This window comes from Mustela erminea, chromosome 1 (genome assembly GCF_009829155.1).
Source record: "Mustela erminea isolate mMusErm1 chromosome 1, mMusErm1.Pri, whole genome shotgun sequence".
NCBI classification, from domain to species: domain Eukaryota; kingdom Metazoa; phylum Chordata; class Mammalia; order Carnivora; family Mustelidae; genus Mustela; species Mustela erminea.
In genome coordinates this window covers 103148183-103169670 of record NC_045614.1, presented here as the reverse complement: position 1 = coordinate 103169670, position 21488 = coordinate 103148183, and the positions used below count along the sequence as shown (strand labels likewise).

The following is a 21488-nucleotide window of genomic DNA, read 5'->3' as shown; positions in this document are numbered from 1 at the left end:
TGCTCAGCAGGGAGCCTGCTCCACCCGCGTCCCCCACCCCCCTCCTGCCTCTCTTGCCTCTCTGCCTACTTGTGATCTCTCTCTGTTAAATAAATAAATAAAATCTTCCCCAAAAAATCTCTAAGAGAAAAATTCGAGACAACTGGGGTAAATTTACATGTATCTCGAATGATGTATTTTCAGATGGTATTATATACAAGTGATATTATCAGATTACTGCTCATTTTCTTAGGTATGAAAATGATTTTTTGGCTATGTAGGAAAGTGTCTTTATTCTTGGGAAATGTCTGCTGAAGTATTTAGGGGTGAAGTTTCACGATATCTATAATTTATGTAACCTACTTTTGCATGGCCTGGGCTGCGGGTGGAGAGAGAAAATTAAAGCAAAATATTACCAAAAGATAAATTTAGCAGGATACTTTCTTTTAACTTCTCTGTAAATTTGAAATTTTTCAAAATAAAAATAAACAGGGAACATGAGATAAACGTTGGAGTTCCTAAAAGAAGAGGGGTAATAATAGTAATTTGTTGTCCCAGTATTTCTTGGAACATAACATTTTTTTTTAAAGAATTTATTTTTTTGTCAGAGGGAGAGAGAGCACAAGCAAGGGGAACAGCAGGAAGAAGGAGAAGCAGACTTCCCACGGAGCAAGGGGCCTGATGCAGAACACAATCCCAGGACCCTGGATTATGACCTAAGTCGAAGGCAGACACCTAACTGACTGAGCCACCCAGGCGCATTCCGGAACATAACATTTTTCAAATATTCTCCCGAGAAGAGTACTCAGTAAACATCTGATAAAAATGCATACACATAAACCTTAAAGATAGCCTAAAAATTCTAGCAGTTGACATTCAAACTAGAGCCTCCAGATAGCCTCTCTCCTATCTGAAAGGAACCCCTGAGCGTTAGATCACATGTTCTGACTTGAGGTACTAATATAACTTCCATAACTGTCCAGGTCGGTCGATAGCTCTGTCCACCACACCTGCAGTCCCTCTGAGAGGCAGCCCTCAGAGGAAACACATGACCTCCCTGCCACCTTCACCTCTACCTCCACCTCCAACAAGCTCATAGAATCTTGGGGAGCACCTGACCAGAGGAGGTCAATCCTTACATGCAGCCAGCACCCTCTGAGTGATCCCGATGCAGACACAAGGGAAAGAGTTAGGTAATTTTTTTAAAAAAATAGGCTCCACGCCCAGTGTTGGACGCTTAACTGACTGAGCCACTCAGATGCCCTAAATTAAGTAATGAACAGTGGAAACTGGAGCTAAGAGGCACAGAGAGAAGGAAGAATTGAATATTTAAGGGCTCCTGCCATGAGGAAGCAGAAGCTATGAATCAGATGACAAGGTGCATGAATAGAAAAGAATGAGCCTGGTGGTGGGTAGTAAGGAGGGCATGTATTGCATGGAGCACGGGGTGTGGTGCATAAACAATGAATTTTGGAACACTGAAAAAAGATTAAATTTAATTAAATTAAAAAAAAAGGAAAAAAGAAAAGTCAATAGAGGGCAGAGATCAGAGAAACTGAAATAGGAAGAGTGACAAGAAGGTGGGCCCTGCAGGCTGGGTGGCAAAGACGGGCTCTGAGGCTGCCTTTGGCGCTCCTGACAGTCCTCTGCAAGGCCAGGTCCATTTCCAAGCTCCATGTTTTCTCTCGATAGCATCCCCATGCCCCAACCCCCCAAGGGCAACTGTTGGATCTTGCCAACAAAAAGGAGTTAACTAAAATAAGACTTGTTCTTTGGGCACCTGGGTGGCTTAGTCGTTAAGCATCTGCCTTCGGCTCAGGTCATGATTCCAGGGTCCTGGGATCAAGTGCTGAGTCCGGCTCCCTGCTCAGTGGGAAACCTGCTTCTTTCTCTCCCAGTCCCCCTGCTTGTGTTCCCTCTCTCACTGTCTTTCTCTCTTGTCAAATAAATACATAAAGTCTTAAAAATAAAATAAAATAAGACTTGTTCTTTAATAAGCTTAAACACAAAGGACAAAATTGAACAAGGTGCATGTGAGTTTTATGATGCTACCTGAAAATTAGAGAAAGTGGCTGAAATACGAATTTAGCAATGTATTTTTCAAAGTGCATCCTACAGGCAAGAATGACAGAGGGACAGGAGAACTAAAGAGCAGAAATTTGTTGGGAAACAAGATATTAAACTAGTCTTGAATTATCTCCCTATAGATTACTTATTAATTTTGCAAAGGCAAAAATAGAAGTTATACGGTGGAGAAACTGGCAGCCACCTCCTTAACCAGATGGTCAAGTTACTACAGGGACTTACTGGGGTTACTTTGCAAAATCCGAATATAAACCATGGATGAAATAACAGTATTATATAAGGGCACCTGGGTGGCTTAGCTGGTTAAGTGTCTGACTCTTGATCTCAACTCAGGTCTTGATCTTAGGGTCATGAGTTCAAGCCCTGCATTGGCATGGAGCCTACTTAAAAACAAAAAACAAAAAACACAGTATTATAGTAATGTTAAATGCCCAGATTTTGGTCATTGTGCTACATTTATGTAAGAGACAAATCTTGTTCTTAGAAAATATACACTGAATTGTTTGGAGGTAAAGGAGGATGTCTGCAACATTATTCTCAAACCATTCAGGGAAAAAACCACATGTGTGTGTATGTGTGTTTTAAGTAGCCTCCACACCTAGTGTGGGGCTTGAACTCACAACCCTGAGATTAAGAGGCATGTGCTCTACTGACTGAGTCAGCCAGGCACCCGCATATATATAGTTTTAACTAAATAAATAAAGAGAGAGAGAGAGAGAAAACAAATATGACAAAATTTTAACAACTGATGAATAGAGGTAGAGAATTTATGGGAATTCTTTCAGTTAATTTTGCAATTTTTCTGTAAGCTCAAAATGGTTTCAAAATTAAAAGTTACAAAAAATTAACACATAAGAGCACAAACAGTTTTAGGGGCACCTGGGTGGCTCAGTCAGTTGTGGCCAACTCTTGTTTTGGCTCAGGTCATGATCTCAAGGTTGTGAGATTGAGCCCATCATGGAGCTCCTTGCTGGGAGTGGAGCCTGCTTAAGAATCTCTCTGCCCTGGGACGCCTGGGTGGCTCAGTTGGTTGGGCAGCTGCCTTCAGCTCAGGTCATGATCCCAGCGTCCTGGGATCGAGTCCCACATCCGGCTCCTTGCTCGGCGGGGAGCCTGCTTCTCCCTCTGCCTCTGCCTGCCATTCTGTCCGCCTGTGCTCGCTCTCTCTCCCTCTCTCTCTGACAAATAAATAAATAAAATCTTTAAAAAAAAAAAAAAAGAATCTCTCTGCCCTCCCCACCACCCCACCCCCACTGACCCTGCTCCCTTCCTAAAAAAATAAAATTTAAATTTAAAAAAATTAAAAGTGTACTCTACAACTAATTATATTCTTGTAACAGGAAAATTGACTTATTTTGGGTACTGACAAATCATCATGTTAGATAACTGAAGACATCATCTCTGTTTTATGAGAATCTGCACATAAAACTAACTTGATTTGCAAGATTTTTGCTTGGAGAAATTGTTCTGACACTAAGCAAATGGTTTAGGAAGATATATTTACTGCTTAAAATGTAGTCTGGAAAAGGAAAGAAGAACAGGGAGGGAGAAAGGAAAGGAAAAAAAAGAAAAGCAAGAATAGCATTTTGGCTCAAATTTTAAATTCAAGATGAGGGGGGACCTGAGTCCTTCTGACCAAGGCCCAAAAGATAGATAGATAGATAGATAGATAGATAGATGATACAAGATAAAATCTATTCAACTTTTCAATAGTGAGTTTAGGATTACTTTGGTAACAAGCTATGAAATCTAAGAAAGATGTCTAAAAATTTTCAAATTTAATTTGTGCTCTCTTTCCCTACAAATAAGCCACAGGCATACTTTAAAAATCGAGAAAATCTAAGAAAAATGTCTTAAAAAGTTTAAAATTTAATTTGTGCTCTCTTTCCCTACAAATAAGCCACAAGGCATAATTCACATACCATATAATTCACACATTAAACGTGTACAGTTCAGTGGTTTTTAGGATAGTCACAAAGTTGTATAGCTATCATGACCATCTAATTCCAGAACATCTACATTACCCCAGAACAAGGCCCTATTTCCATTAGCAGTCACTTCCCCCATCCCTTGGCAACCACTCATCTCCTTTCTGTTTCTATGGATTTGCCTATTCTGGACATTTTATGTACATTGGATCATACAATATATGGCTTTTTATGCCTGGCTTCTTTCACTTAGCATAATGCTTTCAAACTTCATCCATGCTATAAGCATGAATCAGTCAGAAGTTCCTTCCTTTTCGTGGCTGCATAATATTCCATCATATGGCCAAATTTACCACATTTACTCATGAATTCACTAGCTGATGAACATAGGACTGTTACAATCTTTTGCCTATTATGAATAATGCATCTATGAACCCATCTTCAAGTTTTTATGTGGCCATGTTTTCAATTATCTTGAGCATACACTCTGGGAAGAAAATTGCTGGGACACGTCATCCTTCTGTTTGATTTTTGAAGAAATGCCAGACTGTTCTCCAGGTCCTGCACTATTTTACATTCTCCCTAGCAATGTATGAGGGTTCCAATCTGTCCCCATCAACACTGATTATTTCCTGTCATTTTTATTCCAGCCATCCCAGCAGGTGTGAAGTGCTATCCCTTTGAGATTTTGATTTGCATTTCCGCAACATCTAACAATGTGGAGCATTTACATGTGTTTATTGACTTATTTCTACATCTTCTTTGGATAAATGTCCAAAATGTGTACTATTAATTCCAAGATATTTTAAACTTGATTTTGGTATTATATGTGAAAGAAAACGAAGAATAGTTATACAAGTAAAGAACTGGGTGGCTCAGTCGTTAAGCATCTGCCTTTGGCTCAGGTCATGATCCCATGGTTCTGGGATCGAGCCCCCCATCAGGCTCCTTGCTCAGCGGGGAGCCTGCTTCTCCCTCTGCCTCTAACCCTCCCCACCTCCCGATAGTTCTGTCTCTCTCAAATCGATAAAAAAAATCTTTAAAAAAAAGTCGTAAATCTTTGGCTGTATTAGTACATTCCTATATTATGTAAAGAATCAATGTTTAGATGGCCAATATGTCTAAAAAGAACTGGCAGGGGCGCCTGGGTGGCTCAATCATTGAGCCTCTGCCTTTGGCTCAGGTAATGATCCCAGGATCCTGGGATCAACTTCAGCTTGGATCCGGCTTCCCTGGTCAGTGGGGAATCTACTTCTCCCTCTCCTTCTGCTGCTCCTTCCTACTTGTGCTCTCTCTCTCAAATACATAAATTTAAAAATTTTTTTAATTAAAAAAAATAAAACCTACATACTGAGGATTGGAGTAACATGGCATTTAGAATTTTGATGTGTGAATTCTGACTTCATAATGTGCTTCTCTGGCTTTTTCTCTTAATAATGAACTTGTTAAAACACAGGCTCTTAAACTTGTTAAAACAATGGCTTTTGAGGACCCTTTGCCCCCAGAACTTAGACCCTGAAGATGGGAGAGAAAATGGGCACACTTCTAAAGGACAAGTTTACAAAATTTATTGAAGGTGTTGAAAATGTAGATTATTTTTGATTCAATAATTCCACACCTAGGGGATTATCCGAAGGAATTATAATGTATGTAAAAGTACTTTTACGGAGATACTTAGTGCAATATTAGTAATAATAAACTTTAAAAGTGGAAATGAGGGGTGCCTTGGTGGCTCAGTGGGTTAAGCTTCTGCCTTCGGCTCAGGTCATGATCTCAGGGTCCTGGGATCGAGCCCTGCGTCCGGCTCTCTGCTCAACGGGAGCCTGCTTCCCCCACCCCCTGCCCTCTGCCTGCCTCTCTGCCTACTTGTGATCTCTCTCTCTCTGTCAAGTAAATAAATAAAATCTTAAATAAAAAAATAAAAGTGGAAACCATCTACAAGTCCAACAATGAATGGACTGGTTAAATATGTTATGATACATTCATATGATGGGACTACTGTGCTGCAATTAAAAATGCTTCAGTGGTAATAAACTTAGCAACATGGAAAAATGGTCATAATAAAATATTAAGAAAAAAAGGAAGATGCAAAATAGAATGTATAGTGTAATCTCCAGTTTGTTAAAGGAATGTGCATTCATGTATGTGTATGGAAAATAGTTGAAAAAGTTGAAAAAGTGGAAATAGTTGAAAAAGGTACACATCTGAATCTCAGCAGTGGGCAGAACTGCACCTGTTATTTGCTTTTTCCATATCTGTATTTTTGCTTCTTTGTGTTTTCTGATTTTCCAATGATTAACTTTAATTACTATATTAAGACAAGTTGTGGGGCACCTGGGTGGCTCAGTCAGTTACACATCTGCCTCTGGCTGAGGTCATGATCCCAGGGTCCTGGGATGGAGCCCTGCATCAGCATCAGGCTCCCTGCTCAGTGGGGAGCCTGCTTCTCCCTCTCCCACCACCCGACCTTGTGTGTACACACAGTCTCTCAAATAAATAAAATCTTTTTTAAAAAAAGACAAGCTTTAGAAGAATGGAATCAAGCTATTATTAATTAAAATAGATGTTATAATCAGAAGCTAATAAATATCACTAAAGTACAGAATTTCTTATAGGTACTTAGAATTGAAATTACTATGAGCATGCTTAAAATGATCATATTTGGAGTCAATGGAAGAAAAATATATCATTGACTAATAACCAAAATAAATTGTTTTATAGACATTTTTCTTTTTTGGGGTCCAGGGGATTTAGATTTGGGGCTGCATGTTCTCAGTCTGGCTTCTGGGAAGGTGGCTACTAAGGGCAAAGGAGCAGCACAGGCTAAGGGGACAGAGGGAACAGGTTCAAAGCCTGGCTTGACCTTGAGTACATCATTCAACTTCTTGGCCTCGATTTCCTCCCCAGGAAAATGGGAATCATAATGTTTGTGTTATAAGGCAAGTTTTCAAAGAAAGTTCAAGAAATAGTCTTTTTCATATTTATAGTGTCATCCTTAGCAGGTTAAAGGTTATCGACTTGCCTGTGCTTAACCACACCCTGGGTGGGAGCCCCCTGCTTTGTAAGCAGCTGGTTGTGCAAATACCTTTCCTATTTGCTTCTAGGACTTGGGTCCCACACTCGGCCTGCACAGATAAGCAAGGAGTTGTAACCATTTGAATTTGCTGGCATCCTCCTTGGACGTGTGGCCCTAGGAATTTATGTGAGAAAGGACTCATCTGTTGCACATGACTGTCCTGGCACATGCCTGTTCCTTCAAATTTAGTAACCGACCCTTCAGAACTGTAGCATTTCTTTTTTTTTTTTTTTAAAGATTTATTTATTTATTTGACAGACAGAAATCACAAGGAGGCAGAGAGGCAGACAGAAAGAGGAGGAAGCAGGCTCCCCACTGAGCAGAGAGCCAGATGTGGGACTCGATCCCAGGACCCTGGGATCATGACCTGAGCCGAAGGCAGAGGCTTTAACCCACTGAGCCACCCAGGCGTCCCGGAACTGTAGCATTTCTGAAGGCACTGCCCACCAGTATTTTGGAGGTGAGAACACTCGGGTCAGAGAGATGACATGATATGGGCAAGGTGCCACAGGGGACACAGTGTCATGGTTTCCAAGCATGGTTCAAAATACAGATGTCTGGTCCTCACCCCAATTTTCCTCTCTTGGGCTCTTCCCTAGTGACAACACTGGGCAGTCAGTGTGTGGAAGGCTGCTTAAACACTAGCCTGCCGGACTTTGTCTCCTGGGGCTACAAAGGGGTCAGTGGCTTCTCTGTGTGCTCAGGGTCAGCCCTTTAGAACGAACAGAGGTCAGTTCACTCCATCCTGTTCCACGGCCACAGGTTTAAAAAAAAAAAAAAAGCAAACAAATGTGCTTCCAGTGGGGTGACAACACCTTGCTCTTACTGGGCTGGCGGTGGGAACGTGCTGTCACTCTTGTTTATGAGAGCCCCACATAATCTCTGTGGACAGGCACCCAGCCAAAGATGCATCAGTTTCAAACCTATCATTTCCTTTCAATATCACAGGTTTGTTCTCTCTCACATTCCAGTGGGGCCGTGGGTGACAATGAGGCCACCACCTTGCTGATCTCACAGGGTCATGTCAAGACTGAATGAGAGAATGTGTGTGGAAAACGTTGTCAATGTAAGGAAATGTGTGGACTTCATCAGTAAGACAAGGTAGCATCAGAATTAAAGGGAAGGCAGATTTCCTTTGTGCCAAAGGGGAGTGGGTATTAAAATAAACAAGACGGAGGAGTGGCAGTACTGTCTCCCTCCTGAGTGGAGTATGCACCTGGGGACATTCAGGGATGGAGAGACCACCCAGAGTCTGTGGGAGATTATGGGCAGGAAAGGGGTTATAGGTGAGAATCAAGGCTTATGGCCCAGAGTGGAAATGTTACCGCCACCCCTTCTACCTTGGCTCTCTTGAGAAAGAGCCCAACTGAGGAATGACACAATACAGATTCTGGAGGGCTGACCAGCTCAGTGGGGTAGGATTCAAGCTCCCAGCTCTCAGTTGCAACAGCTAATGTTGATCGAGTGCTCACCTTGGGATAGATGCCGTTCCAGGGTTTTTCCATATAACGATCCTCACAAAATCCTATAGCAGGTGAATGTTATCTCCATTTCATACATGGTAAATTGAGGCTCACAAAGGTGTAGGCTGTGGAGCCAGAGAATTTCAGAGCTGCAATTGAAACCTCGTCTGAATCCAGCAAAACTCAACCTCAATAACGCAAGCCCCAGCCACCCCCAGATATTTGCTATCCATGACTAAATCATGTATTTTCACACACTGGTTCCTCTGTGGGAAAGGCCCTTTTTCTGGTCTCCTCCAGCTGCCAAACTCCTATTCATCCTACGTGGCCCAATGCATGTGTCTTCTTCTCATCACATCCTAAGAGTTCAGTTGGGCAATGATCCATATAATAAAATTTGGTACAGAAAGTTGTAGCTCTTACAGAAGTTTTTAAAAATTTTTTATTATTTGATTTTATGTTCATGAAAAGGAATATGAGCAGTTACTAGGTATTGTTAGTAATTTAACTTTTCCCCAATATTTTATTATGAACATTTTAAACATACAGCAAAGTTGAAAGAATTTGATGGGGGTTGCTGGTATACCCACCACCTAGCTTCTACTCTGAACATTTTACCACACTCGCTTTTGTCACACAGCTCTCCATCTACCAATCCCTCTATCCAGCCTTCAATCCACCTTAGTTTTTTTTTTTTTTTAAAGATTTTATTTATTTATTTGACAGAGATCTACCTGTCAGTAGGCAGAGAGGCAGGCAGAGAGACAGAGGAGGAAGCAGGCTCCCCGCTGAGCAGAGAGCCCGATGCGGGGCTTGATCGCAGGACCCTGAGATCATGACCTGAGCCGAAGGCAGAGGCTTTAACCCACTGAGCCACCCAGGCGCCCCAATCCACCTTAGTTTTTGACGCATTTAGAACTAGATTGTAGTCACCAGCATACTTCCCCTTAAATACTTTAGGAAGCATATCAAGTGGTGTAACTAAAAATAAGGTCACTCCTTGTTCAATCTTCTGGATCAGTTTAATTAATTTAATCTCCATTTAATTGAGATTGCAAAGGCTATTTGGGGGGAAGTTTGTCTTGTTAAAGCCAAAAATAAGATTTGATAATCACTGCTTAGTGTCCTCAGCCAGAATTAGGAAGAAAGCAGCTGCCACTGCAGTGTGAACGACTGAAACCCTTTTTTATGTGTTGCTCTGTAATGGGTATTTAGATAGGTAATGGTGAAAGGTAATAAAGTTTTCATGGTGTAGTTTCAGGATGGCAAGGGAGATCATTTTGTCTTTTTCAAAATCCCTCAAATTGTACTGGCAAGGCGGCTATTTGTTCTAAGGCTGGTCCCCCCCACCCTTTCTAAAATCTATTTGAATTCACAGAAGAATGGGAATAACGGGATTTAAAAACAAAAACAAAAACCCTTCCTCCCCAAAATAACAATGTTTTTTTTTAAGCAATTCTTGGATAAAGCCAAAACAAGTGGATTGTAACTTACTGCTATTGGATACTAATGGCAATACCAGCACTTGAGGTTGCAAAGGTTTCTTACAGACATTTGAGCTCACTTAGCTCTCTGCAACATTTTGACAAACTAGGCAGTATTACCTCTAGTTTTTACTGGGGTAAAATATGCATAGAATCTACCATTTTAACCCTTTTTGAGTGTACAACTCAGTAGCATTAAACACATTCACATTGCCATGCAATTTCACCATTGTCCTTCTCCAGAACTTTCGCAGCATCCCAAAGCAAACCTCTGCCCACTAAACAGTAACTCTCTGCTCAACACCCCCGCCCTGCCCCCTTAGTTCCTCCTAGCTGTTGTTCTTTCCCTAAACATTCACCTATTCTAGGTACCTCCTGTAAGTGGGAGTTATAAATCATATATCATGTCATATATCGTGTCCTTCTGTACCTGGCTTAGTTCGTTTAGTCTAATGTTTCCAAGGACCCTCCAAGGTCCTCCAGCAGAACTTCATTCCTTTTTATGGCTGAATAATGTTCCATTGTATGTACAGATCACACTGTGTTGGTCCATTCACCCATCAGTGGACACTTGGGTTGCTTCCATCTTTTGACCATTGTGAACAGTGCTGTTGTGAACATTGGTGTGCAAACATCTAGGTTCAAATCCATTATCTCCATTTTACAGATAGGAAATTCAAGGCTCAGAAAGGGCAAAGATAATTGCTCGGCAAAGCCAAAACTGAGGCTGAGTTCAGGCCCGGGTAGAAGGTACTAGAAATGCACCTGCTTATTGAGTGAACGTTCAGCAGGTTTGTACTTGTTGGTAAATAGATATCCTATGAGCCAGGCCCCTCTCCTGGACATGCCAGGACCCCACAGTGATCCAGCAACCAAGAATCCAGCAATCTAGCAACCTCTGCCCCAGCAGAGGTCCTAGGACACTGATTCTTTTTTTTTTAGATTTTATTTATTTATTTGACAGAGAGAGACACACACATTGAGAGAGGGCACACAAGCAGGGGGAGTGGGAAAGGGAGAAGCAAGCATCCCATCCATTGAGCAGGGAGCCCAATGTGAGGCTCGATCCCAGGACCCTGGGATCATGACCTGAGCCAAAGGCAGACGCTTAACAACTGAGCCACCCAGGCGCCCTAGGACCCTGCTTTTAACGACAATGTCCATTCTGACTAGACAGTGCCCATCACTTGCAGTGTTTGATGTTCTGAATAGCACCCTCCAGTGTTCATGGGGAACCTGGGGCTTTTGTGGGGATGAGGTGACCTATGAATGCCCTGGAGTGTACTTGTGACAAATATGAGGGCCTTCACAGTTCTGTAAAAGGAGTTAGAAAGTCTAGAAAAAATCTGGGCCGTTAGAAGGAAATAAGAAGCCATTATTACTAAATATAACAGAAACTTCAGTTCAGGTCTTGGAGAAAGGGCTCGAGAACCTTGAATAAGAGTAAAGCCATCAGGAGAGTCCCATGAGGAGGTCGCACAGTGTCAGTCTGGGAAGTGATAGGGAAACCATTAATGTATATGAACCTGAAGGAGGTGAACCGGGGCCAACCATGGAATGATCTGAGGGGGAGAACCCGGGCTTGGCGTTGGGTGGGACCCCCAAGGAAACATCAGAAAGGCAGGAGAGACCCAAGTGACTGCAGCTGGACCAGATGAGGAGTAACAACAGGGAGGACCAGGAGGAGCCAGTACCCAGCCTGACATCTAAAAAGGAGTGACATGAGGTTACTGGAGAACATGATGTGTACCCCAAGATGAGCCCCTGCTGGCATTGTGGGTCCTGGGCTGCCTCAGACATTGAGGTTCTGCTTGACAAGAGTCAAGGTAAAAAGAGAGTGCTCAAATGCTAACTTCTGTGGAGAAATCCCCTCCTGATTCTTTTCTTTCCTGGAGGCACAGCAGAGAGTCTCTTGGGACACGCAGCTAGCCCCTGACCACAGCGATATTTGGGTTTGGGATGGATGTGGGGTGTCCCTGTGTCCTCACAGCGCTTTGTGGCCACATTCAGTCCACCACAGGTACCAGCCCTGCTCCTCTTGCCCACCTTGCTGCTGAGAACATGACGCAGTTCTACTTCCTCCTTTATTCCCTTTGTTCAGTCTGAAATCACTCATGCATTGAAGTGAGAAGACACATGTGGTTTGGTCTCAGCACCTGATTCCATTCACTCTGGAAATCAGTTGATATTTCCTACCCACAATCATTTTGCCTTCTGGTAACAACTCCTCAATTCCCCTTTGAGAAAATCACCCCTTCCTTTCTTTTCTTCTTTCTTTTTTCTTCCTTTCTTTCTCTCTTTCTTTGATTTTTTAGAAAATTATTTATTTGAGGGCACCCGGGTGGCTCAGTCAGTTCAGCATCTGCCTTCTGCTCAGGTCGCAATCCCAAGGTCCTGGGTTCGAGCCCCGCATCAGACTCCCAGCTCAGCAGAGAGCCTGCTTCTCCTTCCCCCTCTCCCTTTGCCCTTCCCCTTGCTCATGCTCAATCTCTTTCTGTCAAATAAATAAAAATCTTTAAAGAAATTATTTGAGAGAGAGAGCGCGTGCAAGTGAGCAAGGAGGTGGGGCAGAGGGAGAGGGAAAGAGAGTCCCAAACCAACTCTGTGCAGGGAGCAGAGCCCAACACAGGGTTCCATCTCACCACCCTGAGAGCATGACACAAGCCAAAACCAAGAGTCAGATGATTAACTGACTGAACCACTCAGGTGCCCTTCTTTTTTTTTTTTTTTTTTTAATTGTAAAATACACATAACATAAAATTTACCATCTTACCCATTTTCAAGCATAAAGTTCAGTAGTGTTAGGTACATTTAAATTGTCATGCCACCAACCACCTTCCTTTCTTAAGAAGTCCATATTTGTTTGCATTTGACCTCAATCCCTGGCTCCAAGGAGAGGCCTAACCACCAGGCTGGGCCCATCAGAGCCCTCTATTTTCTTAACCACAGTGATTGGCTTACAATGGGTACATCACAGATGACAAGCTCATGAGAATCAACAGAAGGATTGTTGTTAAAACTATCGGGGAAGGAGGCTTTCTGTTCCTGCTCCAGATGCCAAACTGGTGGGAACTAAGCTTGGAGCTGCAGTTCTTTGAATTCATAGAGGAATGGGAGTATCTTTGCCACCAGCTTTAGGACCTGCCTAATAACAGAAAAAAAGCAAAGCTGGCCATGTTTGAGCACCTGGCTCCAGCCATGCCTGAAGCTTTTCCACAGACTTTTTAGTTATTTAAAACAATATATATATATATATTTTTTTTTCCTGAAGCCAGGCTGAGTTGGGTTTTTGTCATTTGCAACTAAAAGACCCCAGAACTAATGTGGCTTGTGAAGCTTGTTAAGATCTAAATACCAGTGTCCTTTACCACTGTCTTCATCTCTGGGAGCATTCAGAGAGCCTCACCTAGCCTAGCCCAGAAGCCCCCACACACTAGCATGTAATGTTTGTTCAGTGATGTTGAGAAGAATAGTTTGAGGGGTGGGAAAGGTGTATAATAAAGAAGTTCTATCCAGGACAAAAATATTTGTCACAAATATGCAGACCTGTCAGTAAGCATCACTAAACATACAGTCTCCCCTGAGAAAGATTATGTTTTTCAGCCATAGTTGAAAGCCCACTGTCCTCTAACTTATGTGGTTGTAATGTGGGTCTGAGGACAGTGTGAGGTACATCCAGTTGTCTATCCAAGAGTCTCGTTACAAACTGCAGCCAGAACGAAGATCATAATTGGTATTGGCATCGCTCTTCTGTGATGAAGAAAGAAGCCAAGGACACACAGAGGTCAATGCATTCCCAACACAGGCCCCAGGCCAAAGACTCCAGGCCCTACTCTGGAAGCTTCCTGCTCTTGGACAACAGGTGTAAGCACTAAGTGGGATCAGGTGTATATGAGTTTTCATGAAGATCCTATGAGGGGACCCACTAGATGAAAGCAACTTCTTTGTGAAACTGGCTTTGTTTTGTTTTGTTTTGTTTTAATCTAAAGGCAAAAATCAAAGTCTTGTTTTGTCCCACTTTTTTTTTTCTTGGCCCACGATTCCCTAAAATCACCTCTAGGAACTCTCAGACATACCACATACAAACCTATAGATGTGTGAGGAGAAGAAATAAGTCTCGGGACTGTGAAACCCAGCAAACCATCGGCATCCACAGAAGCAGTTTTTGCGGCGCAGTGGGTAGGTGAAGGGGGCACGTGCAATCTCACAAGGCAGGTCCTAAGGAGTGTTTCTACCATCCAGCTACAGGTTGTACCCATAAGCGAAGAAACATCCAGTGGAGTCTCCTCTATTCCCCTGGAAGTGCACCACTCACGACCAGGCCTATCTAGGCACTCCATTCTTAGGAACCTGCTCAGCCTCCTGTAGTCCCAGGCACGGTTGGACACGTGGCCACCTTCTCTCTGAGGCAAAGTGAGCCAGCAGCCCATTCTGAGGCCATTCCGGAGAAGCCTGGTCAGTGGCCCCTCACTTAAGTCAGCCCTTAAGGGCGTGGGAATACAGCTGAACCCTCTACAATCTGGTCCACATGGAGAGGCCACCAGGGCTGGGAAGAGTACTGGACAAGGGGTCGGAGGCCTGAGGTTTAGTTTCTCTCTGATACTTAACAAGCTAAGAGGCAAAGTAAGAGAACCCTACAGAACTTCTCAAGGACAAACACTTGGGGGAAGGGGCGCTGCCTGTCTTGCTCAAGTTCTATCCCCAAAGCCTTGAACACACCTACCCGCTAAGACAGCCGTTAAGTAGGTGTCTCAGTGCCTTCATCTATGAAATGGTGATTCTCAAACCACGTTATGGGGGAGGAAGGGAGATCCAAGCACTCAGCAGGCTCAGTATTCACAGATAGTCTCATTACCTCCAGTTACTCAGCCCAGGGAGGGAGCATCATTGTTCCCATTTCACAGATGAAGAAATTGAGACTCAGAAATTCTCCCCGGAGCGCCAGGACGCAAACCCTCAGAAGAGGAATCTGAAGGCTCCACTGTTTTCACTACAGCACACCACCTCTGTCAGCTCAAGTGCTCCCAGTGGGAGGTTTTCCACCTCCCCGGCGCGGTGGCCCCCAAACTGAGCAGCAAAGCGGTGGCGTTCGTAGGCAGCAAGCCACAACTTCCCCGTCCGTCCCAGGCTGTGGGCCCCGGACACGACCTCCCATCAGCCGGCGGCGCCGGAGCTCGCCCACCCAGCACGACCGCCCCGCAGGAAATACTCACGGCTCCCGCAGGCCCAGGCGGCTCCGCGGGGCGCATCCTCTCCCGGGGCTCCGGCCTCCTCGAGAGCAGCCGAGCGCGGGGCTGGGCTGCCTCCTCTCCCTGGGGCATCGGATTATTTTAGCACTTGCGGAAGGAACGGACGGAAACTGTAGTCACATGGAGAGCGAGCCGCTCAGCGACTCAGCACTCGCGGAGAGCAGGCATCTTAGAGGGAACTGCGGGCGGTGGCAGGGGGGTTGGGGGGGAGGGGGGCGGCCGGAGGGACGCAGGGCCCCGGGGCGCCTGCAGGTGAGCCAGGAGGCTGGTGACTTAGGGTCTCGCAGCAGTCCTAACCAAGGCTCCCAGGCTTTCTTGCCTTAGAGATTTTCTTTTTTTAAGTTTTATTTCAATCACCTGCTGTTCATCACAACACGTGCACTCCTTAATTCCCATCGCCTGTTTGACCCATTCCCACACCCACTTGCCTTCTCGTAACCACTTGTTCGTTCTCTACAGTTAAGAGTCGGTTTTCTGGTTTGCTTCTCTCTTTTTTCCCTTTGTTCATTTGTTTTGTTTCTTAAATTACACATATGAATGAAATGATATAGGGTATTTGTCTTTCTCCGCAGACTTGCTTAAGCATTATACTCTAGCTCAATCCATGTGGTTGTGAATACCAAGGTTTCATTCTCTTTATGGCTGAGTAATATTCTGTTGCAACCCATAGAGCATTGCATATATATATATATATATGTACATACATTCATATATATACATATATATGTATATATATTCACATCTTCTTTATCCATTCATCAGTCACTGAATCAATGGACACTTGGGCTGCTTCCATATCTTAACTAATAATGCTGCTATAAACGTAGAGATGCATGTATCACTTTGAATTAGTGTTTTTGTATTCTTTGTAGTATGATTACTGAATCATAGGGTAGTTCTATTTTTTTTTAGCTTTTGAGGACCCGCCATACTGTTTCCCACGGTGGCTACACCAGTTTGCATTCCCACCAACAGTCCATGAGAGTTCCTTTGTCTCCACATCCTCACCAGCACTTGTTTTTTCTTGTTTTTGATTTTAGCCGTTCTGACAGGTGTGAGGTGATATCTCATTATAGTTTTGATTTGCGTTTCCCTGATGAAAATGATGATGTGTCTATTGAACATTTGTATGTCTTTTTAAAGATTTTATTAGTTTGTTTATTTATTTAGAGAACACAAGCAGGGGAAGGGCAGAGGGAGAGGGAAAAATCTCTAGCAGACTCTGTGCTGAGCATGGAGCCTGACATAGGGCTCTATCTCATGACCCTGAGATCATGACCTGAGCCGAAACCGAGTCAGATGCTTAATCTACTGAGTCACCCAGGTGCTCCCATCTGTATGTTTTCTTCTTTTTCTTCTTCTTCTTCTTCTTTTTTTTTTTTTGAAAATTTTATTTATTTATTTGACAGACAGAGATCGCAGAGAGGCAGGTGGAGAGAGAGGAAGGGAAGCAGGCTCCCTGCCAAGCAGAGAGCCTGATGCGGTGCTCAATCCCAGGACCCTGGGATCATGACCTGAGCCAAAGGCAGAGCCTTCACCCCACTAAGCCACCCTGGTGCCTGGTGTATATCTTCTTTGAAGAAATATATGTTCATGTCTTCTGCCTATTTTTAATTGGATTATTTCTGGTTTTTTGGTGTTGAGTTGAATAAGTTATATACACACACACACACACGTTATATATTATATTATACATATTATATATATGTGTATATATATAACAACTCTTCTTTTAAAAGATTTTATTTATTTATTTGACAGAAAGAGACCACAAGTAGGCAGAGAGGCAGGCAGAAGGAGAGGGAGAAGCAGGCTCCCTGTGCAACAGGTAGCCCAATGCAGGACTCTATCCGAGGCCCCTGGGGTTGTGACCTGAGCCGAAGTCAGATGCTTAACAGACTGAGCCACCCAGGCACCCAAGTTATTTATATATTTTGAATACTAACCTTTTATCAAAAATGTCATTTGCAACTATCTTCTCCAATTCACTAGGTTGTCTTTTAGTTTTGTTGTTTCTGTTCTGTGTAGAAGGCTTTTGTTTTGTCGTTATCCAAATAGTTCATTTTACTTTTGTTTCCCTTGCATCATGGGACCTATCTAGAAAAATGTTGCTAAGGCCGCTGTCAGAGAAATTACGGCCTGTGCTCCATTCTAGGATTTTTATGGTCTCAGGTCTCATATTTAGGTCTTTAATCCATTTTGAATTTCTTGTCTTAGAGATTTTGGGGAGTGGCGAACCACTGCCTATGAGCTCTGTTGACCTAGAAAATTTTCTTCAAGTTTACATCCAAGGGTAAAGCAGGAGCAGACTTGGGAAATGGGGAGGACATGCATTTTTCCAATCAGGAGAGAGTCCACCTTTGGAAGAGCCATTCGCTCAGGTAATCTTTATTAATAATCTCCTTTTAGGGATGCCAGGCACTATGCTAACAGCTTTATTTGCCTTATTCATAGCTCCTGTTCTCAAGGAGCTTGAATCTAGTGGAGAAGACAAGATATTTACAGTGTCTGTGGCATCCCAAGTGAGAAATGCAGGCAACCACACTAGGAGAGTCAGAGAACGGATCTCCAGTTCTGTTCTTTCCTATAGAGCAAAAGGTTTGAAGTGTCCGGGAGGGTTGGCTCGTATCTCTTATAGCCTGTTGATTTGTGATTCTGTGTGGCATTATTATCCTTGGAATGTCCATTTAAGAAAACAAGAGGGCGCCTGGGTGTCTCAGGCAGTCAAGCATCTGCCTTCGGCTCAGGTCATGATCCCAGGATCCTGGTATCAAGCCCTGCATCAGGCTCTGCTCAGCCAGGAGCCTGCTTCTCCCTCTGCCCCTCATCCCACTTGTGCACTTGCTCACTCTCTCTCTCAAACAAATAAATAAAATCCTCAAAAAAAAAATTAACCAACAACAACAAACAAGAGCAAGTCCTTCCTGCTCCAAACACCCAACAAGTTGTCTTTGCTCCCCATAATGGTAATAATGATGACATTAATGAAGAAACTAAAGTCAAATGAAAGAGAACAAAGGCTCTCTCCCAGGCCTTTTTCTTCACGTGGTATGCATTTTCTAGTCACCTGGATGTAATCACCTTTGTGTCTACATATATGCTGATAACTCCTGGATTATAATCTCTAGCTCCAACATTCTCTCCCAAGCTCTTCCCAAGAAGATCCAGACTTATATTTTTAACTGTCTGCTGGTCAATTACTCCTCCCAGAATGGCTGCAACACAATGTGTCCTTAACTGAATTCTTATCATCTGTCCTAGCCTGTTTCTCTCCTTGTTTGGCCACCATTGTTAATGGCATGCCTGCATCCAGGCAGCCCAGCCCCTGACAGCTTCACCACTCACATCCAAGGGGTCACCCATTCCTGCTGATTCTAACTCAGAAATGTTTCTTTTCTTAAAAAAAAAAAATTATTTATTTAGTTTAGAGAGGGGGTAGGGGGCAGAGGGAGAGGGAGAGAAATTTCTAGCAGACCTCTCACTGAGTGTGGAGCCTGACCTGGGGCTTGATCCCAAGCCCCCGAGATCACACCCTGAGCTGAAATCAAGAGCCTGGACACTTAACGGACTCAGCCACCCAGGCACCCAAACTCAGAAATGTTTCTTGAATCCAAACCTACCCTTCGTCCTTTCTGCTACTGCCCTGGATCTAGATTCATCATGGCGCATCTGGACTATTTCAGCAGCCGCCTTAAACAGGGCTGTCTCCAATGCCAGTTCTGCCCAGCAGCCACGGGCATCCTTCTAAAATGTATATTGGATAGTCTCACCCCCGCTTTAAAGCCCTTTCATGGCTTGCCATTGCCTTTCTTACCTTTAAAATCAAGTTCAACAGCTTTAGGGGTCCCCAGAGGTCCCTCCAGTCTGCCTGGTGGGACTCTAAGCACACTATCTCCTATTTATCCCAAGCAATTCCGCTTGTAAATTTTTTTTTTAATTTTATTTATTTATTTGACAGGCAGAGATCACAAGTAAGCAGTGAGGCAGGCAGAGAGAAGGGGAGGCAGGCTCCCTGCTGAGCAGAAAGCCTGAGGCAGACATGGATCCCAGGACCCTGAGGTGGTGACCCGAGCCAAAGACAGAGACTCAACCCACCTAGCTAAATGTTTTATATATTAAGGTTCTTCACAGAATTTATTTTGAGGAAGGCAGCAGTTACCCCTCAAAAAAATCCTTAGAAAACCAGCGGTCTTGACGGATTTGCGGAGACAAGCCAGTTTGTTGGCAAATAGCCCCGGCAGCTCTCCCTCTCTCATCTGGACCAAGCTGAAAGGACCTGAGACTTCCAGCTGAAACCGATGCAGCTCTACAGCTGAGAACAACACTTTCCCATGCCAGCAAGACTGTACCCTGACTGCAGAACTCAGGATCAGACCCTCTCCCCTGCAGGCCGCTTAACGCAGAGGGGATCGGACTACTTCCTCTGGAGCACAACTGATGGCACATCCAGCCCAGCCCTTGCCAGGCACATCCCTCCTTGGGATGGTGAGAGTTTGGGGGACTATGTGCCTTTTTCTTTGACCCTGCTCCAAGCGTTGTGGATTCCATACCCATCTCCTGTTCAACTGTATAACAAAGCCAAGTTTAGTGTCCAGCAGGACACCAGCATTACTGAGGAGAGCTGAGGTGAAAGCGAGGAGCTGGACGCTTCTCAACTGGAGGAGAAAGTCCAGATGCCTCGTGTAGTCTAATCTTGCCTGTAGCCTCTCTTCATTATTACCTGCCATACTTCAACATGTGTCTACAAGTGGGTTTCATCCAGTCTTTTTTTTTTTTTTGAAAGAGAACTTTTATTACTTTTACATATGGAAGATTCAAAGCATCCTCTCAGCCTAGTTTGGTGACCGAGTCTCTAGCCTTTGTCTCTTCCAACTTGGCAATGTGAGCCACCCATTCTGGACCCAGGATGTTGCCTCTCCAGTGATGGTGGGTCTCATCATATCTGTCATTGTAATTGGTCATGATGGCTTCCACCAGCTTGGACAGAGCTCCTCTGTCTTGCGAATTAACCTGTGTGAAGGCAACAGTAGTGCAGGTCTTCCCATGAACCAGACACCCAGGCTAGCCTTCCGCTTGGTAATGTGGTAGGGGACCACCTTCTTACAACACAGGGCAGGCATGAAGACAACAAGTTCAGTGGGATCCACATCATGTGCAATCACTACCGGCTGAGCCTGCTTGTTTTCCACAAGGTGGTGACAGTATTAACCCTAGCTTGAAGGACAAGAGGCATCTCAGTCGAGACATCTGCTTTGCTGACAACTTTCTTTTCAGCCCAGGCCAACGGTCTTGGCTTCTTCTCTTGCTCTGTCTCTGGTCTGTATCTGGGGGCCAGCTTGGGCAGTTGAGCAGCTGTTTGGCAGTCCAGGTCCTGGGTGAACTGGTTAATCACAGGAGGCTCTTTTAGACATTTATGGAGAATGAGCCTTTGTCACTGCAGCCAGATGTAGCGGGCCCACTTGACAAAGATGGTGGGGTCCCTTTTGGGCTGGATATCCTGTCTGATGCCAGAATTCTTGGGCCTTTTCTCAGACAGGGGATTGACCATCTTCTTGTCCTCCTGCTTGTTCCCATAGCAGGGACTAGGGCCACGTTCTTCCTCTTAGCCTTCTTTCCTTGGTGGCATCTCGGATGGCCAGAGGAGAGAACGTTCCCCACTCTGTACTCCCCGTACAGTAGGGTTGTACAATAAGACCTCCCTTCCTTACAATGGTATCTCCTCCGCCTACCCCAGTCCTCCCCATCCCCAAGTCATTGCTTGGGCTCCCCTCTTCTGAGAAGCCTCCCCAGCAAGATCTCCACCTGTGGTGTTTTCCACCCTGCCTTGGGCTCTCCGCGCCGGCCACTGACCGGCAGCCCTACCATCTGGTTGATGGCTGGGCCTGGCCAAGCAGTGAGCTAGTGCCTCCCCCCCCCGCCCCCCCCCCGCTTCTCCCGGCCTCAGCACATGACAGGGAGGGGATTTCCTTTGGGGCCTTAACTGGGAATTGTTCTCTTGCCCCACGTCAGCTGGCTCCTGGGGGACAGTCTTCAGTAGTTTCATTTCCCTCATTTGGAATGTAGTTTTTAAGAACCAAAAGTCGAAAACGGAAAGAGGAGAGGCCACCGCCCACATTGGAACCACTCAACCCCTCATGATGCCAGTCCTGGAAGAGCTTAGGGGTCAATGCAAAGACTGAGGGCAAGTGAGGCTGTCCCGGCTGAAGGTCCTTCTTGGCTTGTAT

The 21488-nt window shown here is 44.4% G+C and overlaps 1 protein-coding gene and 1 pseudogene across 3 annotated transcripts in view; both read right to left on the bottom strand.

The window, feature by feature from the left end:
- NRROS (negative regulator of reactive oxygen species) overlaps positions 1 to 15439 on the bottom strand; it is a 28730-nt gene extending 13291 nt beyond the window's left edge. Inside the window, exons 1-2 of one of the 3 annotated variants that reach the window (XM_032336739.1) lie at positions 15229 to 15317; positions 8541 to 8656 (exon numbers count right to left, since the gene is read on the bottom strand). Coding sequence is in view for 1 of the 3 variants with exons in the window: in XM_032336749.1 (XP_032192640.1) it covers positions 15229 to 15336 (108 nt within the window). In the remaining 2 variants the exon portion in view is untranslated. Of the gene's footprint in view, positions 1 to 8540; positions 8657 to 15228 lie in introns of all 3 variants that reach the window. The other 2 variants (XM_032336749.1, XM_032336759.1) reach the window with 2 other exon arrangements.
- A 4080-nt stretch (positions 15440 to 19519) lies between these two features.
- On the bottom strand, positions 19520 to 21169 carry LOC116600907 (annotated as a pseudogene).
- Between the last annotated feature and the right edge of the window lie 319 nt (positions 21170 to 21488).